Source organism: Chiloscyllium punctatum, chromosome 25 (assembly GCF_047496795.1).
Source record: "Chiloscyllium punctatum isolate Juve2018m chromosome 25, sChiPun1.3, whole genome shotgun sequence".
NCBI lineage: Eukaryota > Metazoa > Chordata > Chondrichthyes > Orectolobiformes > Hemiscylliidae > Chiloscyllium > Chiloscyllium punctatum.
The window spans coordinates 39,725,079-39,748,372 of NC_092763.1; the positions used below are offsets into that span (position 1 = coordinate 39,725,079).

General features: G+C 40.3%; 1 protein-coding gene across 1 annotated transcript in view; it reads left to right on the top strand.

Moving 5' to 3' along the window:
* The first annotated feature begins 2,305 nt into the window (after positions 1–2,305).
* tnfsf10l (TNF superfamily member 10, like) overlaps positions 2,306–23,294 on the top strand; it is a 29,027-nt gene continuing 8,038 nt past the window's right edge. The window contains exons 1-4 of the mRNA XM_072595091.1: positions 2,306–2,970; positions 13,035–13,190; positions 17,955–17,991; positions 18,075–18,185. Coding sequence (XP_072451192.1) covers positions 2,791–2,970; positions 13,035–13,190; positions 17,955–17,991; positions 18,075–18,185 — 484 coding nt within the window. The 5' untranslated portion in view covers positions 2,306–2,790. The remainder of the gene's footprint in view (positions 2,971–13,034; positions 13,191–17,954; positions 17,992–18,074; positions 18,186–23,294) is intronic.

Below are 23,294 nucleotides of genomic sequence, written 5' to 3' on the forward strand. Positions count from 1 at the left end.
GACTTGGAATCCCAAATAAAGTTTTAATGAGATTTCATGACCCATAGTCTGGGGAGTTGCTAAGAAATCCATGGGATCTGTCCCGATTACATTTGCCAATTGATGTGCTCTGAAAACAGTTGTCTTACCCATATTTACCTCACATTAATTATGGATGGTAGATTATACACTACATTGATTTTGAAGTTAACTGGTTTCTAGCTGAATTGTACATAAATTTGATCTGCTCCAGGATCATAACAAGAGTGTGGGATAGAATTGGGAAAAGTTCTACTTATAAATGAGTACAAATTTCTTGAAATCAATGCACTGGAATGATGAGCCAGTTGAGATCTGCGTACTTAAGTGATAAGCACTTTATTGTAGGAGAGATGTACATTGAAATATTGGGCATGTTTAAGTTTGTTTGTGGCATGATTTGGAAACTATCCAGGAAGGCATTGAGGCTTTCAGCAATGGTGGGATGTCAGCAGAGGATTAAGGCATAAATGAAAAAAAGGTTAAGAAAACAAATCAGAACAGAATGAAAACAATGTTTCCTTTGTGTGTTTTTGTGGTGTGATTGGATATGTTTATGTCAGGATGTGCAAATAAACTCTAAGTGATGAAAATGAAGAAGACCCGATTTTAAAACAGGCGAAAGAAGAAATAAGAAAATAGCATGAACAAATAAAATCAGAGAAAGCAACTTAGTCATAGAATAGTGGAAGGCACAGAATAATGAAAAAAATTACAACACTTATATTTATCTAGCAGTGCATTTCACAGGAGCACAATAGACAAAATATTACATTTAAATCTGCATCTGAAAGTATGACAGATTTCTGATTTAGCTAACAAAAGCCTCTTTTCCATTGTATTCAATATTCATTTACACTAAAAAAACATATATTTTCAGTACTCAAAAAATATCCCTCAAGTCCATGGACGCTTGAATGAACAATCAGCTTACCTACTGTTATCCACTCAGAAACAACTAGTAGTTCTTGTCTCATCATTACAGCACATATGATTTCCACTTATTTACATGTTAGAAGTTGATTGTTTGACCCTCTGACTTGTAGTTTTACATTTGGTTATACTCATGCTTATTCGGATCACTGTTTTATATACTTTAATTAGGCATCATTATAAATGCTGTTGATTCCAAGCTTTTCTGGTCTTGCTAATGCAAACTGGGCACAGCCATCCTGTAATAAAGACCAATTATTATTCAAATATTCTTCATCGTTATTTGGCAATTGACATTAGTAGATCTAATACACTTAAGAAAATGTTGAACCATATCCTGGCAGGGGTTATTGTTAATGGAGTAGTATTTCAAACAGCTGAATTAATTATCCAGATAAGGTAAATTACAAAATTCATCATGGCACTGTGAGATAAAATAGAGTGGAAGCTGGAATTCTGAAAACAAACAAGAAGTATTAAAAATACTCAACAGGGCTAACAGGATCTGTGGAGGAAAAAAAACAGAATTTTTTTTTCAGTCCAATATAAGTTTCTTAACTCTCATCTTTAATCTTCAAGACTCAAAACATTAACGCTGCTTCTTCTCCAGAGATGGAGCCAAGCATTCTGACTATCTGCAGCACCTTTCTGTTTTTGTAAAACTTGTGAGAATTCAAATTCAGTTTAACAAAGAGCTGAAAATAAGGCTGTTGTAAAAAGCAAACTAATGCACTTAAATTCTTTAGGGAAGGAAAGCTGCCATTTTTATCTGGCCTGTGATTCATATACTAAATAGTTAGCTCCTACAGCTTTGGAAGAAGTCTAACAAGACAGTCAGAGGTATTCAACGGCTGTAGGTGTTCAAGAAGATGGTCTACTACCACTTTCCTAGTTCCACTAGGGCTAAGTAACAAATGCCAGCCAGGCCTGAGATGCTGACATCTGAGAATAAATAAATTTCAAAATGCGTGGATTTAATTACTAGAACTTTGGTACAGATATTTCACTGAATCATATGATGATGAAAAGACAGAAAATTACTTGACTCATTTAGTGCATGCAAGCCTTTTGCTAGATATCCCATTAATCCTCCTCTGTACTCTTTTTCCATATGATTGTAAATTTTGTTTCCTCGAGTATTTATTCAATTTGTTTGAGAATTTTACTATTGAATCTGTTTCCAGCATCTTTTTATTTAGTTTATTCCAGATCAAAACAAGTCGCTCTCTGTGAAAACATTGTTAATCTTGTTGTCTCAATTAACTGTGAATAGTTAACTGCCTTTTGAACAACATACAAAAGTACCAGGTGAAAGTGAGGACTGCAGATGCTGGAGATTAGAGTCAGGAGTGTGGTGCTGGAAAAGGACCAAGGTGCGTCCAAGGAGCAGGAAAATCGAAATCAGGAATTCCTGATGAAGGGCCTTTGGCCGAAAAGTCCCAGTTATTCTTCGACAGGAGGACAGAAAGAAGAACGGAGTACAATTCAGGTCTTAGTAATGACTATGGAGACTGCCGGACCTATTGAGATTGTTTCAGCACGTTCTGATATTTAAAGACGTGCAAGAAAGTTTTGGCTAAGAAAAAATCGGATCGAGCATTTGGGACCCGTACGATTCCGCGCTAACTTCCCTGTTGGTAGCAAGCCAGAAAGAAGCCAAAGGCAATATTGAACAGTTGAACTTTACAGCGACAGTGATTTCCAGTAACTAGCAGAATGAAGCTGCTCCTCTTCTGGACCCACCCACAGCCGCTGGAAGATTTTTTTTCTCTCTCTGGAGGTTATTTCCTTCCAGGCGGGTAGATGCTGTGAGTGTTGTTGTCTAACCCACGGGATGTAATGGCTGGACAGTATTGCCGGTCTAGCAGCTCGGAATCCGCCGTTCCTATGATCAGGGCGAGCCCCAGGGCAGGAGCCTCGGCAAACTGCAAGCTGGCATTAGTCGGCGGGGTCACTGTGGTTTGCTCCCTCGCCTTAACTGCGGGAATGGTTGTGTATTTCACAAGAGAAATCGCAAAGGTAACTTCTGTCAGCGGGCGGGGGAATAATCATAATGTGTGAAACCAATCGGATTGCCAACAAAATATGCGTGAACCTCGGGTCTGATTGGGATCTGGAGAAAGTAGTTTTCTTTTAAAAGAGAGCACTTTTCAGGCTGAGTGTTAGATATTTATACAATCGATGCTGTGATTAAACGAGGAACTGTAATGATTGGCATTTGTTTACAAACGAAGTTGCATGAACTTTGTTTCTGTTTATTGGGGTTGGGGGCGGGGAGGAGGAAGGTATCATTTTGAATAATTAACGTTTCAACCGAATATGAAACAGAGTTTACACAGTTTGGACTTTAACAAGAGTTCAGCCCGGCCAAAGCCTTCAAGGTTTCAGTGTGTTAGACATGCGAGTGTTCAAATGGAAGCACTTCAAGAATTGAAACGGATTGTCTCTCTTATTGTATTCTGCAAAGGGAAACGAGAATCATTTAAAATAAGTTTGAACATGCCACATCATTTGTTTGGATAGATCATAAAAAAATCTGTGACTTCCTTGAATGCAGAGAAGGATCTCGAACTCCCATTACACAGGAACATGCAAACGGTATACATGTTTAAGGTGATAAATGTGCTTGAAAGCAAATAAACAGCAACTGATTTCTCCGGGACTGTGATCCTTTTCACTGTTTCCGAACTTGGAAGCGTTTCAATGGTTGCTTTTGGTTTGGATTTGACCTCCTTTACACTGGGTAAGGAGCCGGAGGCTGCAGAGCCCGCCAGTCTCAGGAAAGGCGGTGTTTGTCGATCCGGAGCTTTTCCCACCAGAGACACCCACCAGAATTTCCCGAAAATGTGGTCACGCAGGTGGCCTGATCGTGCCTGTGTTCTTGGTACATCAGGTGCAGTGCCCGAAACATCTTAAACATCTCCACCACGCCCTTGCTATTCGCCAGCGTTCTGTTTGCACAAAGCAAAGATTAGGCTATCGCTGGTGGGGGCTGCTCAAGAGATTAACAGGTCCTGCCCGGCTGCTCAGGGCTAGGTTATTAATACAGTCCCTGAGAGCGATGACCCTCACTGGGGTCTCTCCCTGAGAGCACTGACCCTCACTGGGGTCTCTCCCTGAGAGCGATGACCCTCACTGGGGTCTCTCCCTGAGAGCGCTGACCGTCACTGGGGTCTCTCCCTGAGAGCGCTGACCGTCACTGGGGTCTCTCCCACAGAGCGCTGACCCTCACTGGGGGACTGACTCTCACTGGGGGAACTGACTGTCATAGGGGGACTGTCTCTGAGAGCACCGATCCTCACTGGGGGACTGTTCCTGAAGGCAGTGACCCTCACTGAGGGAACTGACTGTCACTGGGGGACAGTCCCTGAGAGCACTGACCCTCACTGGAGATGGGCCCTTTTTTATGGAATTTTGACAGTATGCAAGCAGTCCATTCTGTCCATCTAGCTACAGTCACCCCTACAAAGGCCATCCCACCCAGACCCACTCCATTCCTCTAATCCAGCATTTCCTATGGCCAACCCATCTTTAGAATTTGGGACGAAACCGGAGCACCTGGAGACACAGGAAAAAGTGCAAACTCCACACAGTCGTCCAAGGGTGGAATTCAAGCCAGGCCATAGAATCATAGAGTTATGCAGCATGGAAACAGATCCTTCAGGCTAACTTGTCCATATTAACCACATATCCTAAATAATTCTAGTCCCATTTGCCAGCATTTTGCCCATATCCCTCTAAACCCTACCTATTCATGTACCCATCCAGATGTGATTTAAATGTTGTAATTTACCAGCCTCCACTACTTCTTCGGGCAGCTCATTCCATGCACACACCATGCTGTGCATGAAAAGATAGCCCTTAGGTCCCTTTTATATCTTTTCCTTCTCACCTTAAACTTTTGCGCTCTAATTTTGGACTCGCCTACTCTGGGAAAAACATCTTGGCTATTCACCCTATCCATGCCCCTTATGATTTTATAAACTTCTGCAACATCACCCCTTGGCCTCCAATGCTCCAGGGAAAATACTGCCAGCCTATTCAGCCTTTGGCTCAAACCCTCCAACCCCAGCAAGATCCTTGTAAATCATTTCTGCATTCTTTAAAGTTGAACAATATCTTTCCCATGGCAGTGAGATCAGAATTGAACACATTGTTCTAAAAGTGGCCGAATCTATGACCTGTACAGCCCCAATGCCTATACTCAATGCACAGTTGCTGGTACTGTGAGGCAGCAGTGTTAACCTCTGAGCCACCGTGCCACCATGGGCGGCACGGTGGCTCAGTGGTTAGCACGGCTGCCTCACGGGACCTGGGTTCGATTCCAGCCTCAGGCAACTGTCTGTGTGGAGTTTGCATATTCTCCCCATGTCTGCAAGGGTTTCCTCTGGGTGCTCCGGTTTCCTCCCACAGTCCAAAGATGTGCAAGTTAGGTGAATTGGCCATGCTAAATTGCCCATAGAGTTAGGTGCATCAGTCAGGGGGGAATGGGTCTGGGTGGGTTACTCTTCAGAGGATCAGTGTGGACTATTTGGGTTGAAGGGCCTGTTCCCACACTGTTGGGAATCTAATTTAATCTAATCACCCCAAACAGCTACCATGCTGCTCTTGACAACTAAGGAATAAGTCTAATAAATGTTTGTGTAGAAGCACTAAGCCATTTGATTATACCACGCTATTTCTGTTAATTCTGTTCACCTATCATCCCTTGCAGGATCTTTGTTCAATAATGTTTCAAATCTGCAGCCCTCATTATTATTTCAGTTTCCTTCCAGACATCATCCTTTCCAACCTTTCATCTCAAACAGCAATACAAACCTTTCAACTATTTGCTGTCCTTTACTTCTAGTCCTTCTGTATCTCTGATTTTAATTGCTGCCCATTGGCAGCCATACCTTGAGCTGACTCAGCCTGACCTTCTGAAATTCATCTCTTCTCCTTACAGTCTCATTCATCCTTTGAGGTTCTCCTTAAAACTTACCCCTTCGTTGCAACCAATGTCATCAATCCTGATATCTCCTGCTGTGGCTTGGATTAAAGACATATGAATGCAAGTTGTTACTTTTGTTGTGTTCTTACGCAATGTCCATGCAGGAACATTTTAGCTGGAGTAATGATTGTTTGGAGAATAGAATCAGTAACCTTGGCTGATATTCCTCTTGTTGCTTTGAAGTAATAACCTCAGTTACAATGCCACAAATGTTATCTTCAGAATCAGTTAACTCAGCCCACAGTAATCATCAAACATGGGAGCTTCCTGATAATTTCATAACAGCCCATGGTTCACCTGCTTGCCAAAACATTCTGGGAAAGAGGTTTTTTTTGCACATGATGTATAAATTTCTTTGTTCTTCATATGTTTAAGAACCTTCTTGTTTAAGTTTTAAAAAATCCTTAGTTAACAAACAGCATTTGAAAAATACAAATTGATTTACAGAAATGTTAGTTTTCAATGTGGTTTGAGACTGCATTTTTCGAAGATGATACATCCTAATTAACCATCTGCTCAGAAATCAAAGGAGACTGCCAGTAAATGCAAGAAACCACTTTCTTCTGAACAAATCAAATCAGCAATGTCCTGTTGCATCGAGATATTAGAGGGATGTTTAGGGTATGATGTTATACAGAGACATAGCAGAGGAGGAAGTATTTTGGATCATCATGTCTGTGTTCCACACCCCCATGTCAATGCTGGAATTTTTCTTTCTCAAATCATTGTTTAATTTCCTCTACAAAATTAATGTTGAAACTGTTTCCAACACCCTCTCAGAAAGTTCATTCCAATTCATTGGTACTGCATAAATTTTTATTTCCTCAAATTGACTCTGGTTCTTTTACAGCCTGTCTGTACTAGTTAGCCCATATTGAATCTCCATATTTTTCTCACGAAAATGATTCACTTTAATTTGATTGGATTTGATTTATTATCACATGCAATTTGTTACAAAATTTAGTGAGAAGTATTGTGTAGAGTTGCCATTCTTTGTACTATCTTAATACACAGAAAAAAAACAAAAACATAGAATATAAAGGCAGATAAATAAATAAATTAAGTGCTCAAATTTACAGTCCTTCTTGTTAAGATTGGTTATCAGGCATGAGTCCCTTTCTCTGTGTTGCCACTCTTCAGCTCCATCTCGTCTCCACTGATGCCCTCACCACTATGTATCCTGTATGGACCTTGCCAATACAGACGCCACTGGGTATTGCACCAGTCCAAACTCAACTTCACCGCCACCACAAGTCCAATTTGAGCCCACCTCACTGATGCAACTGTTGCTGATGCCATCGAGTCTTGTACTGGACCCAAACCCACCTCTGCTGTCACCTCCAAGAATCTGCATCAGACACAGATGCCACCAGGAACCCAAACTCACCTCCAACATGGCTGCCATGTGTCCACGCTGCTGGACTCACTTGCCACTGCTGATGCTGTCACTGTGACCGATTTGGCAATGCCAGTGTTGGACACTGGGGTGTACAAAGTTAAAAACACACAACAACAGGTTATAGTCCTACAGGTTTATTTGGAAGCACTAGCTTTCAGAGCGCCGCTCCTTCATCATATTCCACAACCACCTGATGAAATAGCAGCGCTCCGAAAGCTAGTGTGCTTCCAATTAAACCTGTTGGACTGTAACCTGGTGTTGTGTGATTTTTAACTGTAACCGAGCACTTCAACAAGAGGTTTAAAAAAAGGGAAGAGTGAAAAAAGAAGAAAAGAAATGAAAAGAAGAACAGGAAAGCGGAGGGAGCGGACGAGTCCTAGGCTCAGAAACCCTACTCATTACCATCTTACCGGAAACATTTAGAGAATTGAGCATTAAATATTGTTCACCATATGTTTCACATTTCATCCACCTGCCTGTGCTCACTTGAAGTATGTTGCTATCTTTGTAACTTTGCAAGTTTTGTGGCATTTACAAATTTTTTAATTTTCCCCTAAATTTTACCCAAATTTAGAACATTATTGATATCAAAATGAGTGGTGACCTCAACCCTGCACCTTGGGTCATGCCACTGCACACGGCCTTCCAGCTTGATAGATAACATCACATCCCCACACCTTGCCAATGAGTGCTTTCTTTTCCTTAGCCAGTATAGAATCCACACAGTCACTGTCTCTTTCATCTCATGGTCTTATGTTTTGCTAACTAGTCCATTATGTGGCATTTGTCAGATGCACTTCAAAGATCCACTACCTTTATCAACCATCCCCTTAATCAAAGAACTCATACAAGTTAGTGAATTACATTTGCATTTACTTAACTGCATTTATGCTGGTTATGCTTTATTATGACAAATATATTTAATAGAATTAAACATTGTTTGTAGTTCTTAAATAAAGATATCACCACACATTTAAGAAGGGAACAAATGAGTTGATCACATGGCTGCATAACCACAGTTACTTGAAGAGGTATTATAGCAGCCTGACTGTTGTACTTGAATACTGGATTAGTGGTGCTGGAAGAGCACAGCAGTTCAGGCAGCATCCAACGAGCAACGAAATCGACGTTTCGGGCAAAAGCCCTTCATCAGGAATAAAGGCAGTGAGCCTGAAGCATGGAGAGATAAGCTAGAGAAGGGTGGGGGTGGGGAGAGAGTAGCATAGAGTACAATGGGTGAGTGGGGGAGGAGATGAAGGTGATAGGTCAAGGAGGAGAGGGTGGAGTGGATAGGTGGAAAAGGAGATAGGCAGGTAGGACAAGTCCGGACAAGTCAAGGTGACAGTTACTGAGCTGAAAGTTTAGAACTAGGGTGAGGTGGGAGAAGGGGAAATGAGGAAGCTGTTGAAGTCCACATTGATGCCCTGGGGTTGAAGTGTTCCGAGGCGGAAGATGAGGCGTTCTTCCTCCAGGCGTCTGGTGGTGAGGGAGCGGCGGTGAAGGAGGCCCAGGACCTCCATGTCCTCGGCAGAGTGGGAGGGGGAGTTGAAATGTTGGGCCACGGGGCGGTTTGGTTGATTGGTGCGGGTGTCTCGGAGATGTTCCCTAAAGCGCTCTGATAGGAGGCGCCCAGTCTCCCCAATGTAGAGGAGACCGCATCAGGAGCAACAGATACAATAAATGATATTGGTGGATGTGCAGGTGAAACTTTGATGGATGTGGAAGGCTCCTTTAGGGCCTTAGATAGAGGTGAGGGAGGAGGTGTGGGCACAGGCTTTACAGTTCCTGCGGTGGCAGGGGAAAGTGCCAGAATGGGAGGGTGGGTCGTAGGGGGGTGTGGACCTGACCAGGTAGTCACGGAGGGAACGGTCTTTGCGGAAGGCGGAAAGGGGTGGGGAGGGAAATATATCCCTGGTGGTGGGGTCTTTTTGGAGGTGGCGGAAATGTCGGTGGATGATTTGGTTGATGCGAAGGTTTGTAGGGTGGAAGGTGAGCACCAGGGGCGTTCTGTCCTTGTTACGGTTGGAGGGGTGGGGTCTGAGGGCGGAGGTGCAGGATGTGGACAAGATGCGTTGGAGGGCATCTTTAACCACGTGGGAAGGGAAATTGCGGTCTCTAAAGAAGGAGGCCATCTGGTGTGTCCTATGGTGGAACTGGTCCTCCTGGGAGCAGATACGGCGGAGGTGGAGAAATTGGGAATACGGGATGGCATTTTTGCAAGAAATAGGGTGGGAAGAGGTGTAATCCAGGTAGCTATGGGAGTCGGTGGGTTTGTAAAAAATGTTGGTGTCAAGTTGGTTGTCATTAATGGAGATGGAGGGGTCCAGGAAGGGGAGCGAGGTGTCAGAGATAGTCCAGGTAAATTTAAGGTCAGGGTGGAATGTGTTGGTGAAGTTGATGAATTGCTCAATCTCCTCGCGGGAGCACGAGGTGGCGCCAATGCAGTCATCAATGTAGCGGAGGAAGAGGTGGGGAGTGGTGCCGGTGTAATTACGGAAGATCAACTGTTCTACATAGCCAACAAAGAGACAGGCATAGCTAGGACCCATATGTGTGCCCATGGCAACGCCTTTGGTCTGGAGGAAGTGGGAGGATTCAAAGGAGAAATTGTTAAGGGTGAGGACCAGTTTGGCCAAACGAATGAGAGTGTCAGTGGAAGGGTACTGTTGGGGACGTCTGGAGAGGAAAAAAACGGAGGGCTTGGAGGCCCTGGTCATGGCGAATGGAGGTGTAGAGGGATTTGATATCCATGGTGAAGATAAGGCGTTGGGGGCCGGGGAAACGGAAGTCTTGGAGGAGGTGGAGGGCGTGGGTGGTGTCTCGAACGTATGTGGGGAGTTCCTGGACTAGGGGGGATAGGACAGTGTCGAGGTAGGTAGAGATGAGTTCAGTGGGGCAGGAGCATGCTGAGACAATGGGTCGGCCAGGGTGGTCAGGCTTGTGGATCTTGGGAAGGAGGTAGAACCGGGCAGTGCGGGGTTCCCGGACTATGCGGTTGGAAGCTGTGGGTAGGAGATCTCCTGAGGTGATGAGGTTCTGTATGGTCTGGGAGATGATGGTTTGGTGATGGGGGGTGGGGTCATGGTCGAGGGAGCAGTAGGAAGAGGTGTCCTCGAGTTGGCGTTTGGCTTCAGTGGTGTAGAGGTCAGTGCGCCAGACTACCACTGCGCCCCCTTTATCCGCTGGCTTAATTGTGAGGTTGGGATTGGAGCAGAGGGATTGGAGAGTTGCGCGTTGTGAGGGTAAGAGGTTGGAGTGGGGGAGGGGGGACGACAGGTTGAGGCGGTTAATGGGCCTCCTTCACCACCGCTCCCTCACCACCAGACGCCTGGAGGAAGAACGCCTCATCTTCCGCCTCGGAACACTTCAACCCCGGGGCATCAATGTGGACTTCAACAGCTTCCTCATTTCCTCTTCCCCCACCTCACCCTAGTTCTAAACTTTCAGCTCAGTAACTGTCACCTTGACTTGCCCGGACTTGTCCGACCTGCCTATCTCCTTTTCCACCTATCCACTCCACCCTCTCCTCCTTGACCTATCACCTTCATCTCCTCCCCCACTCACCCATTGTACTCTATGCTACTCTCTCCCCACCCCCACCCTCCTCTAGCTTATCTCTCCATGCTTCAGGCTCACTGCCTTTATTCCTGATGAAGGGCTTTTGCCTGAAACGTCGATTTCGCTGCTCGTTGGATGCTGCCTGAACTGCTGTGCTCTTCCAGCACCACTAATCCAGTATTTGGTTTTCAGCATCTCTAGTCATTGTTTTTACCTTGTTGTTCTTGAATGTTTTTGTTCTCATCTATTTTAAAGTGCCTTGCTGTATGACTTTAAAGTTGCCCAGGTGTGTCTGTGTGTAATCCAGAGGTTGCATGTAACCTTTCAGAACATAAATGTACCAGTATTCTGTTCCAAGTCACATTCCTTCAGCAATTAAGAGTGAAGTTTGGCTTAGTGTATCTTCAAGCTCGTCTCCAGTGTCTAGAACACATAATCTAATTAATGCTTCAGTGAAAAGTGAGAAAATGCTGCACTGTCAGACTTTCCTTCTTTTGGATGAGATATTAAATCAGGACCTTCCAAGTTGGATGCAAAAGATTGCGTGGGACTACTCGAAGCTGAGCAGGTGGGTCCCAAAGTGTACTTTGGAAGTGATATTTGTCTAATAATGTACAGCCAAAGCAAATAATAGGGCATTGTCATTTTTAGGAGCTGGTTGTGCACAAATAAGTTACCATGATTTCTACATTAAAACAGTTACTACACGTCACAATTACTTCATTAGCTGTAAAGTATTTTGGGTTATGAAAGGACAAATATAATTGCAAGTTCTTCTGCTAACAAAGATTTATTTCAGAGGTTCCCAATCAATTAATCTTCACAGTTCAGTGACACTCATGCATCTTATTGAAGCAATGTATCATCAGTTGGAAAGCCACTCCTGTTATATTTTGTAAATGGGAAAATAAATCTCAGTTATAATCTGAGTTTGTCTTTTTCTCTTGTTTATCCATAATTGCCCTTTTCTCAATTTGTTGACTCCTAGTGAGCAATGGTTTCATGGCTGTTTGCATCTATCCCTATGATAGTTCACCAAATGTAAGAATGAATTATTGACCTGGAAGTGAGGGGCACTTCAGCTAAACCTGATTCTAACCTTACCCAAGGTCTGTCACAATGTTGGGAAGGTCATGTAATGTAGCAGAGGATCAGTAACCTTAGCTGATATTTATCCTTCCTTGCCCATTGAAACAAATTATAATGTCTTGACTTGTGCTCCTGTTTGTGTTAGCACAGCAAACTGAGACAAGCAGAATTTATTTACAAAAAATATGAATTGTAAAAATTATAGCTTTGATATGGAGGCAACGGCCTAGTGGTGTTATCGTTGGACTGTTGACCCACATAACTGGGTTCGAATCCTGCTATGACAGGTGGTAAAAGTTGAATTCAATAAATATCTGGAATTAAGAGTCTAATGACCATGAAGCTATTATTGATGTCAGAAACCACCCATCTAGGTTCACTAGTGTCCTTTAGGGAAGGAAACTGCCATCCTTATCTGGTTTGGCCTATGTGTGACTCCAGACCCACGGGAATGTGGTTGACTCTTGGATGGGCAATAAAGGCTGACTAGCTCGTGATGCCCTCCCGAATAAAGAAAAAAATGTTCATTATACTGAAGAATTTCATTTGTTAATGACCATTTATCTTGTTGAAAAAAATAGAGCCCATACAGTTCTGTGCAGTTACACTGCTAATTACCGCAACCATTAACTCTCCGTTATCGCAAAATATCCATTTTGAAAGAGACAGAGAAGCGGTATGGAATTATGCCTGTATCTTAATTTTCATGGCTTTCCTGCCCTGTAGTAACTTGTTCTACAATACTTCAATTTTCAAGATCAGCAAAACGTGAGATCCACATCTGCCTATTCAGAACTTGATTGTATTAATTCGCTCTGCTAGTTCTCTGTCTTGAATGATAAATGCAAATAAATTATAAAGTGTTATTTCAATCCACATTGCATTGCTGTTTATGAGATCTTGTTATGCATATTATAGCTGCCACAAAACAATAGAAATTGTACTTGGAGATTATTAATTGTGAAGAAATAATATTAAAGTAGTCAAAAATTCCAATTGTGTTGTTCTACATCCAATCTCACAAAGCTTGTGTTCTGTTTTATTTAGATTAAAAATCAGAATGTTCCCCAGGATCTGTGGTGTCTGAATAATCCCACCAAATTTGAAGAACTAATCAGTACTGAGACTGAAGACTTGAGTGATCAGTTCACAAAAGATCCCTGCTGGAAACTTGCTAACAATATTAAATTGCTTGTAAACAAGGTGATTGGAATGACCACTGTATTGCTGTGTTAATTCTGAATTTGTTTCCCCAGCTTTCCCTTGCTTGTGTGATGCACTAGTTACAAACAGTTCATTTTCCAAAGAATTTCACTAATCCTTAGTTCCCCCAAAGGACATTTTAATAAAAGAAATAGGATTCCAATATAATAACTTCACATATTCTTCCGCTCTGACTTCCAATTCAACTGAGGACCTGAAAAATTAGCTTAAAAAATATTTGATAGTGTGTAAGCTATTACCATTTTTCAACAGCCTACTAAAATAGCTTTATTAGAAATTTAGTGAGACTCGATTAGCACACTCATATACAAAAGTTAATGGATAAGTCCAGAAACACTGGCAAAATAAAAAGACAAGGAGCTTTAAACAGCCCTGAATAAAAGCCCGTGACTAAAGAATTTTTATTTTTATTGACTTTGGATTTCAGGATCTTAAATAGTATTTTCAGTGCACATTCTACAATTGAATTTGTCTGTGAAAATTTAGATCTGTACATAGCATATTATTCACTAACAGGAAACTTTAAGCTCCTGAAAACAAAGTAATGCATGAATGTTTGTTTACTAATCAATAAGAACTACTAAATGGTCTTGGAGAAAGTGAGGACTGCAGATGCTGGAGATCAGAGCTGAAAGATGTGTTGCTGGAAAAGCGCAGCAGGTCAGGCAGCATCAAAGGAGAATCGACGTTTTGGGCACAAACCCTTCTTCAGGTCCTGAAGAAGGGCTTATACCTGAAATGTCGATTCTCCTGCTCCTTGGATGCTGCCTGACCTGCTGCGCTTTTCCAGCAACACATTTTTCAGCTACTAAATGGTCTGCCCAAGCCACGCACAATAGAAGCAGGTTGTCTGAATAAGTGTCAACGCAGCCAACAATAGCAATGTGTTTTATTTGCTACATTTTATTGTTATAAAACCATAGCTCCAAGAAACCAATTTCTGCAAGTCTTTATATGAAATTAGTAAGAACCATTTATGTGTTCCTTTAAATTTCATTAATTTCATCCTCATACTGCAGTAAAACAATTCCTCTGTAACTTGTATGTCCTGTCGCATAAAGGGACATTAATTCTCGGTACTTCCCATTAAAATTCAACTCAGTTGTGACTTCAGTTATTATTGGTAGTACTGTATCAACTGATGATATGTACTTGTACAAGCTGACTGTAAGTCACCAATTTAAAGAAACATCTTATACAAAATGCTGTACCTACGTCATCAATGAAGGGTTTCTTTGAATAAAGAGACACTTAAATCAGCTGGTGAACGTGGATGATTTGCAAATCTTCCACTTTGAATCACTGTTTGAACGCAGCAAAAAATATTTGTTTTATCTGTAACCCCCTGCAGATCCTACAAAATAAAACACCTTTTCATCTCTCCTTTTATCCTTTGTGTCATGCATTAAATGTTGACTGATCTTCACCTGAATACAGATGGCATGTCAGATGTGCCATCCCTCTTTGATACAATCCCCATCTTTTGCTCCAGGACCTAGATTTGTTACCATGTAGACTTTGGCCTATCCAAATTATCTCAACAGAAGTAACAAAAAAAATTTGTCTAATGCGAAGGTTGCTAATTGTTGTTTAATGATGGATTGCTTTAAGAAGAGAAAAAAAAGAATCTTTCCATACTTTTAAAGTTTGATTTGTCCTCTCTCCCAATTCAACAGAGACCAAATGGAACACAAAATTGACATGGAGAATTGAAACTTGAATTAACCAACAAATAGTGTATGATGATAGGTTAGAGGCTAATGTAAAAAATAATACAAAAGTCTTTTATGAGGATATAAATAGTAAAGGAGTAGTCCAAGGAAAGGCATGGTCAATTAGGGATCAAAAGACTAATCTTCTTCTGAAGCACAGCTTGAGGTACTGAATGAATACTTTGTATCTGTCTTCATTAAATAAGCAGATGTTGAAAACATCACAGTACATGCAAAGGTAGTAAATAACATGGGTCAGATAAAAGTATAGGTAAAGAAGAGACACCTAAAAGGTTGTATGATTCTAATTGGAAAGACTGCCTGGTCCAGATGGGATATGACCTAGTTTGCTGAGTATGAATGGAAATAATGAAAGCATTGGACATAATCTTCTCATCTTCTTCAGATATGCAGAGTGCCAGATGTCACAGATTTAATGTAATTGGCAACAGAGAAACCTACAGAGTAATCTGAATGAAATTCCTGAAGGGCAATGAAAGAACAGGGGAGTGAACCCAGTTAATAGTTACTTCAAAAAGTGGACAGAATGGCCTCTTGCTGTCTTGCACCATTCTGTGATTCTACCTGGTAAAGGGATATTAGGAGTCATCAAAGACATTAATTGAATATCTAATTGAGAATGAACTCAATATGTGGCAGTATTAAAGTCTATTTCTTCTCTGATTGTGTATGTTCAGTAGAGACAGGAACAAGAAGAAAGGGCATTAAGAGGAGTCACAAAATGAGTTAGAAACAGTGTGTTTTTGAAATTTGGAGTTATTAGCATGAATTGAGCCAAGAAAACTGATCACCCAAAAGTAAATACTTGACAACTATGCGAATGTCTTTACACTGAGGATCAAAACGAAATGCCCATGAATAATTAACAAAAATAATCTAGAGTCTATGAAAGTAAAATAATTCTATGTGGGCATAGTACAGGAGGGTGGTAAAAGAAATCTGAGTAATGACGTATTCATAGAGACATTTTCATGCCTCAAAGTCCATCAGGACCACAGAGCCCCACTTGTTTTCAATTGTCCCATGGGATCTTTTTTGTCCATTTGAGAAGGTAGATTGGACTTGAATTATAGCATTTCAAAACCTGCAGCTCTTCCTCTGTATAGTACTGAAGTGCTACCTTAGATTATGGCTTCAATGTTTGAATTGGGTCTTGAACTTATTGCCTTCGAACACAGAGGCAAGAATCATACAAGTGAACAGTAGTTGACATACTAAATAAGGCAGTGAACAATTTTAATTGGATCCTCTCATGTTCTTGTATTAATTGGTGTAATTCATGAATTACAAATCTATAAAGAGTTATCAGGGTACACAGGGCTTTACAAACCAGTTAATCTGAGGTCTCTCATTATAATTAAAGGTACTAAGAATGTAAGAAGAAATTTATATCTAAAAATGAAACAAAATACTAAGGAAGGAGACAATAGGTAAAATGACCAAAAATCTTTCTGGGGGCATGCCAGGGCATGCAATGGAGATGGTTGAACTCTTGGCTATCAAATGTCAATAGAAAGGAATTGAGGAACATGCTGGAGCTCAGCAAAAGGATCTGCTTGTAGGGCAGGAGGGATTCAGAGAAAATTTTAGGGACAATAACATAAAAGAATGATTGTTTTAAGTTTTAAGTCTCAGAGAAACCAAAGGCCCATTGACTTTTTAGATCAGTGAAGGCAGAAATCATTGAGTGAGTGGGATGTGGGATAGGATACAGGCAGCATCTTTTTAGAAGAGTTGAGGTTTACAGAGGGTGTAGAGTGGAAGGTGAGTTAGATGAGCATTTGAATGGAAGTTTACAGGTGAAATGCATTTTGAAGATGTCAGCAGTAAAGGAACTAAGGTAAAGATGGATGATATTATGGAGATGGAAGTACAGAGTCTTTATAACAGAGAGATTATGGGGTTAAAAACTCAGTTTGAGATAAATAGATTGCCAAGATTCTATGTGGCTGGGTCAAACTTCATCCACTGTATGGCCAGAAGAAACTGGCTCATTCAACACCAAAATTTAACAAATCAGTCAGACAAGAGGTAGTGAAGGGAATGAATGAGGTGTTAGACTGTTATCAAAACGCAGGTCGATGTATACCCCATAACCACAAATAGCATCCTCAACCAGCAGCACATAGATGAGCAATGAGTGGAGACAAGGGCTGATTTTTGATGAAGCTGATGTAATTGTGTGGAGTTAATATGAAGATATTGGTGGGGTGTCATCTTATATATGTTACATAAGGGTGGAATAAAGTAAAGACGGATACTGAGCTGGACGCCAGAGGAGAAATCTAAGGAAAAACAGGTAGTTGACTGTATCAAAAGAAGCGGATATATCATGGAAGGAAACTATAGATGGTCAGCATGTAAAACGTAACTTTTCCCAAAAGGAAGGACCAGTAAAACCAGGGAATGATGTGCACTGATCTGACTCACCAGCACAATTCAAAATGGAGGACCAGTGCAGCTAGTGTGTTAATTTCCGGGTATTTCTTTTAAACTGCCTTTCCCATTGTATAGACCAATTTTGTTGTTGGATACGATGGAAATTTGAGGGATACAAACCAACTGACAGAAGATAGAACTTTTGGATTTGACATCATATTCAAGTATTTGAAAAGTAAGAGAAGATTGGAAAGGGATATTAGTTTGCAAGAACAAAGGGATGTGAGATGCATATACTTTAAAGAATGGGATGAAGACAGCACCTGAGGGGAAGAACATATGTTAGCAACAACCACAAATTTGTTTTATAATATCTTTTAGTTAGAAAACAAAGGTGCTATCAACAAGAGCTCTGACTCAACTTGGAAGCAAACAGCTATAAATGCAGAAGATCTGAAGGATTTGTTGAGTTTCTGATGTTTTTTGGTAGTGTTGTTACTCTGATTTTAAAAAGCCTCTATTAAGCCAAAGGATTGAATAGTTGGAAAACGCCATTTTTGTAAATTGATATGATACATGTTTTTTGTGACACTTAAAATCTCAATTTTCTTCCCAATAATTTTAACTTCAGGTAGTAGACCATACAAACAAGAAACGAGTAATCAAAGGTGAGCTTGTTTCACATTCAATCACATTGATGAACACCAACTCAAAAATTTCAGTTAAGATACACAATTGTTTTTCTTTTCAGATGTAATGGACAATTTACCTGTAGATGTTTTTAAAACTGCAGCAGAATTCGATGACAAACCAGCATACCACTCCTCTGCTCATCTCACTGTACAATCTGGGTCTCAGCAAGGTCAGTGCAGACTTCTTTTGACCAGTTGTATTTTTCACGCAAAGGGCTTCTTTTCTTCCACCTCAAAGTTCTGGCTGACAGATAATAACATGATAGAAAATACACTGTGAAATGTCACAGTGTTGCAGGAAATTTTGGAATGATCGAGAATAGCACTATGAGGAAGGAATCTTAATATATACCTGCCGTTTACCACTAATTTCCTGATCTCATATACATTGATATAGGAAAGTAGGGAAAAGATGGCAGGCAGTTCTCTTCAATTCGAAGATGCATGGGAGACAGGCCTGCGTAATTTACAGTGGCCAGAGTAGTGCTGGCAAAGATTGATCTGCATCACAATGTCTGCCTGCTACTGGGACCCAGTAAGGAAAAACAAGGCTGTTCTTTAGAAAGAGGGACTTGCGTTCTTAACAGTTATCACATGTCTACGATGTCAATAAAAGAGTAACATCGGTTATAGGAGAACACACTGTTAAATTTGTTACTTTTTCTAAAGAATAGAAACATGTGGTGAAAAGGCAGTGTTAGAATGCTAGTTAGCTTGTTTATACATACACAGTTGTTTCAAGCAGAAACAGAAAATATATTTGTGTTTTAGAAAAAAATCTGTGAAAGCAATTTCCTTTCCCTCTCTCATTTTCTCACAATTCCAAAAATTCTTTATTTGAACTTCCAAGGCTGAGATGATGAGATAGTCCAATTTGCATGATTATGTATAAACCCATCAACATTTGACAGGAATTCAAACACCTTCTTGACATTCTCAAATTTCAGGTTACACACATCCTTTCATTTTCTTGCAGTGTAATGGTTGAATAATTGCAACATCATTTCTTCCACTTCCTACAAGAAAAGAAGTTCCTTTCAATCCTTCAAACTTTATAGTTTTTATTCTTGTCAACCTATAATTATTCATTGATTTATTCTTTGAGTGGAAACTGTGGTCTGTTAAGTATCTCTTCTGGTTCTAAAAAGTTTGAAATAATCACACCTTTAAACTCAAAATGGGCAACTTCATCAAATGTATCACATGCAGCGCTCCATGTAGCTGGTAAACCAATTCATTGTTCCTTAGTACGTATCGCAATGCAGCAGTAAGTGTGGCACCATGGACAAACATCATGTAACAAGTTCCTAATTATTTATAAATAATAATATCATCCCTTTTTCTTTTAAAACAATACCTCTTTAATAATATATCCATTGTAATCATTAACTTTTTTTTAGATGATGTTGCTGATAACCTTCTCTGCTTTTCCAGCTCAGACTCTGATTGAACATGAAATCTGTTCCTTGTCATTTGCTGATTGATCTTTGTCTCCATGATGTATGACCCAGCAGTCTCACCTTCACCAACAACTTTTACTGGGTTCCAGGATTTTGCGATTGAATCCCTGACATTGAATCCCTCAGGCAGCAATGAACTAAGCTTGTTGAAGAGATGACCTCCATGTGGTTGGTGGACCAAGAAGTGACCTGTGCATCAATTAGTTGTTTTTCACAGCCTCTTGGTCACTTGCAGGAAGTATCTTACTTGACAGAGGTCTCTTAAACTTTCTTCAATTTAGAAGCTCTGTCAGTGATTTCCAGTCAGCCTTCTGATGTGCAATTCAGAATGACAATAAGGCAAGGTTTGCATCTTCCTTTATCTGTTTCTGGTTTGTGAGGGTTCTTTTGACCATCTGAACATGTCTTTTTACAAACCCCTGTCCCCTAGGGATATTAAATCTGTACTGATTGGTGAATTTCTTAATATTTTTTAAGATGAATTGGATTCACATTAATTCACTCAAAGATCCCTTGCTCAGCAAACAAAACTTGTTCTGCTTAAATAAATTTGCAGCTCTCAAATCTTTTAACTTTTGGATGAAGTTTTTTTTTGAGTAGTAACCTGCAGCAATGAAATATTATTTGAATGTCTGAGAATAAATCGGTTCCCAATATTCTATAATCTGCATGGTACATCATTAATTACCATCTCTTCTTCCCTTGCATGTTTCTGTACCTGGCATGTATTGCATGTAAACACCTTTCAGGTTAGACTTCGATCACTTGATGGGAAAATTGCTTCATCTCTACTGGTCTCACTTCTGATTTGGTTCAGTTATGTTATGCTCACTAGATGATAGATATTTATACCAAAATATTTTATGTCTTGAGTTCTCCTCTGATGATAAACAGGTTAGGGGATCCAATAGCACTATCTCTCTCCTCGTTTGTAAATCAGATCAAAATCGTAACTTTGAAACCTCAAAAGATCTTTGCAATCTTGCTGGTGCTCAACACAAACTTTCCTTGACGACTTACTTTAGTGGGAAGTGATTACTCTCCACCGTGAACTTCCTCCGATGAGAAAACATATGGAATTTCGCTCATCCATACACACCTGATAAAAAGCTATTTGTTGCTCTATGTGTTCTTGGCTGCGGCTAGAGATTTGGCTGTGAATGCTGTAAGTTTTCCCTCTTCTGCCAGCGCTGTTTCCAATCTTTTCGATGAAGCACTAATGTTTAGAATGCTGGTTTTCTTTCTGTTGTGGTATGATAGGTTGGGTCTCTTTGCATTTGAGTTTGTGGTCCTATCATGTGACTCTGACCGCTTGGTATGCTGTGTCTTCTCTCATCAGTTCTTGTGGGTTTATTACGTGCTGTGATGTTAGAGGTTTAAAAGAACTCCTGTATTGGATCAACAAGAGAAACATCTCAACTCTTTCCTGCCTTTTGAAGCTTCTATCTCTGACATAGTTGCGACTTTTCTCGCACTTTTGCTTGACTCTGTCAGTTTTGTACATAATGCCAAACAACTGACATTCTATCACTTTAACAGTGTGTTTTATGATGAAAGATATATGATTTTGGTATACTTTCCCAAATTTGTATTTCAAAATACTTGCATATGACCATTTGTTACTTTGTGAAGGGCTTGCCATAAAAGTAAAGAGAGGAAGAGTCATTTCTAGAATATTGACCAAATCTAGTATGAGGTAAATCTAGTATGTGCAGAGTCACCTGGAGTATTAATGGAAGTTTGCTTATGTCTTGCTGAGTTTGTGACTGGGAGTGTAAACATTGAGACTATTAGCTTGTTCTGGGTTAGAATTATTGAGGATTAATTTTAGTTTAGGAAACCCAGATATTGGAGATTTTTGAACAGTTTGGAGGAAATCTGACTGAGATGAGAAACATAATCTAATTTATTTTCTACAGAGGACTATTGAATAGTTCAAGAAATAAGTTACCCTAATAGAAAATTAGCTGGCACACCTTTCACAGCATCAGTGCTTAGATAGAAATCTGTAGACTATTGAAAGCTGAGGAAGCTTACAATCTCAGTTTGTGAATATTCATGTAAGAAGTCATCACAATTCACAGGAAAAAGTAGCTGGGCAGAATCAATTAAAGATTTGAAAGAGAAGGATAATCTGTGTGGACTCAAATCACTGTAACGTGGTAATGTTTGGGAATAGATGACACTTTGTTTTGCTGTGTATTCTAAGATCTTTCAAACTGTTCTATGTTTGGATAGCTTGGTTTGTATAATAAACTTTTGTTATATTGTTAAAGGAAATTGGCAGCCTTGTGTGCTTATGTTTCAGTGAATGACCACATTATATAGATAAAAAGAACACATTTCATTCTGGGATCTGACTCGTCCAGTCGTAACATTAGCTGGGATTTTAACTATTTGCCTGTATTTAGCTTTACCCCAGCTTTCCTGGTAATCTCCATATCTTCACACAGATGGTAGGCAGGATCCTTGTCATCTATACCCTTGATCTGGATATCATCAGCTATACCAACTGCTGCTTTGCATACTTGGTATACCTCATCTATTTTTTGCTGGAATATAATGTCACTCATTTTAAGGCCATAAGTTAGAAGCTGGAATTTTTGAAAATCAGTAAAGGGTGCTTTGAAAAGTGTCAACAGTGAAAATTCCTCATCCAGCTTTATTCTCCAGTACTATATTTGCTTCTGATACTGAGCTTGCTAAAGATCTTTGCACCTGGCAGTGCTGGTGTCATCTTGTCCAATGTTAAACTCTTACAGTCCCAGTGACAAGTCAGATCCTGGAATGAAACTTGGCTTGATCAATCGTATTATTTATTAGTTAGTCATAAGGTGGTTAGTCACTTCAAAGATATTCACACAAAGCTGCAGATTTTCTTTGCACTAAATACATAAGCCAATTAGAATGATCTTTAAAATATATAACAAAATAATATTTCATCTCATTTCTTGACACTATCTATTACTGAAACTCAAACTAGAGAAATTACACTTCTATATCTACACTGTTTCAGTGATGTTGAAGATGCAGTTGACATCTTTTCCTTTACGTGGTCCCCTGGTTTCCATTGCTTCTACTGTTCACCCTCAGATTCTCCTGTATGCCTTCAGCATGATGTTGGCAGGTTTCAGGGCATCTTTCCATTTTCACCTACTCCTAAGACTATCATCACATTGTATGGGTAACTTTCAGGAGAGCTCAAAGATTCTCTCCTACTCTTAGTTATTATTATTTATTCAGTGTTTCTTCCATACTTGCCTGCTATCCACAATCTCCTTGTTTACCTACTCCTTTCATATCTCTACTGCTCCCTAGTCTCCATCTCCACCTATTCACTCATCATCCCCTCTACCACCTACCAACTTCGGCATCAGCATAAACACCACATTTTCCCAGCTGTTAACAGTTCGGATAAAGACTCACCAGAGTTGAACTGCTGACTCTGTTTTCTTCCCGTAGATGCTGACAAACCTGCTGCATTTTGTCAGCATTTCTGCTTTTGTTTCCTTAGATAACTGTTTAATTTTCAGGTTTTCAGAGAAAACCTTACGGTGCAGTCTTTGCAGAATGTTGTTACTCTGTACTCCAGAATCAAGCTTCAACTCCAATTTATTGTTGTGAACTTATTTCTCACACTCTTCCTGACCTGAATGATTGCATAAGTTTTTTTTTATTGTGGGAACTGTCATATCCACACATTATGTTTTTGTATGTCTATTGTGTTTCAGAAGGCAGCTGGAATTCTCCTCAGCATGTCATAGAGTCGTAGAGATGTACAGCACAGAAATAGACACTTCAGTCCAACTCGTTCATGCC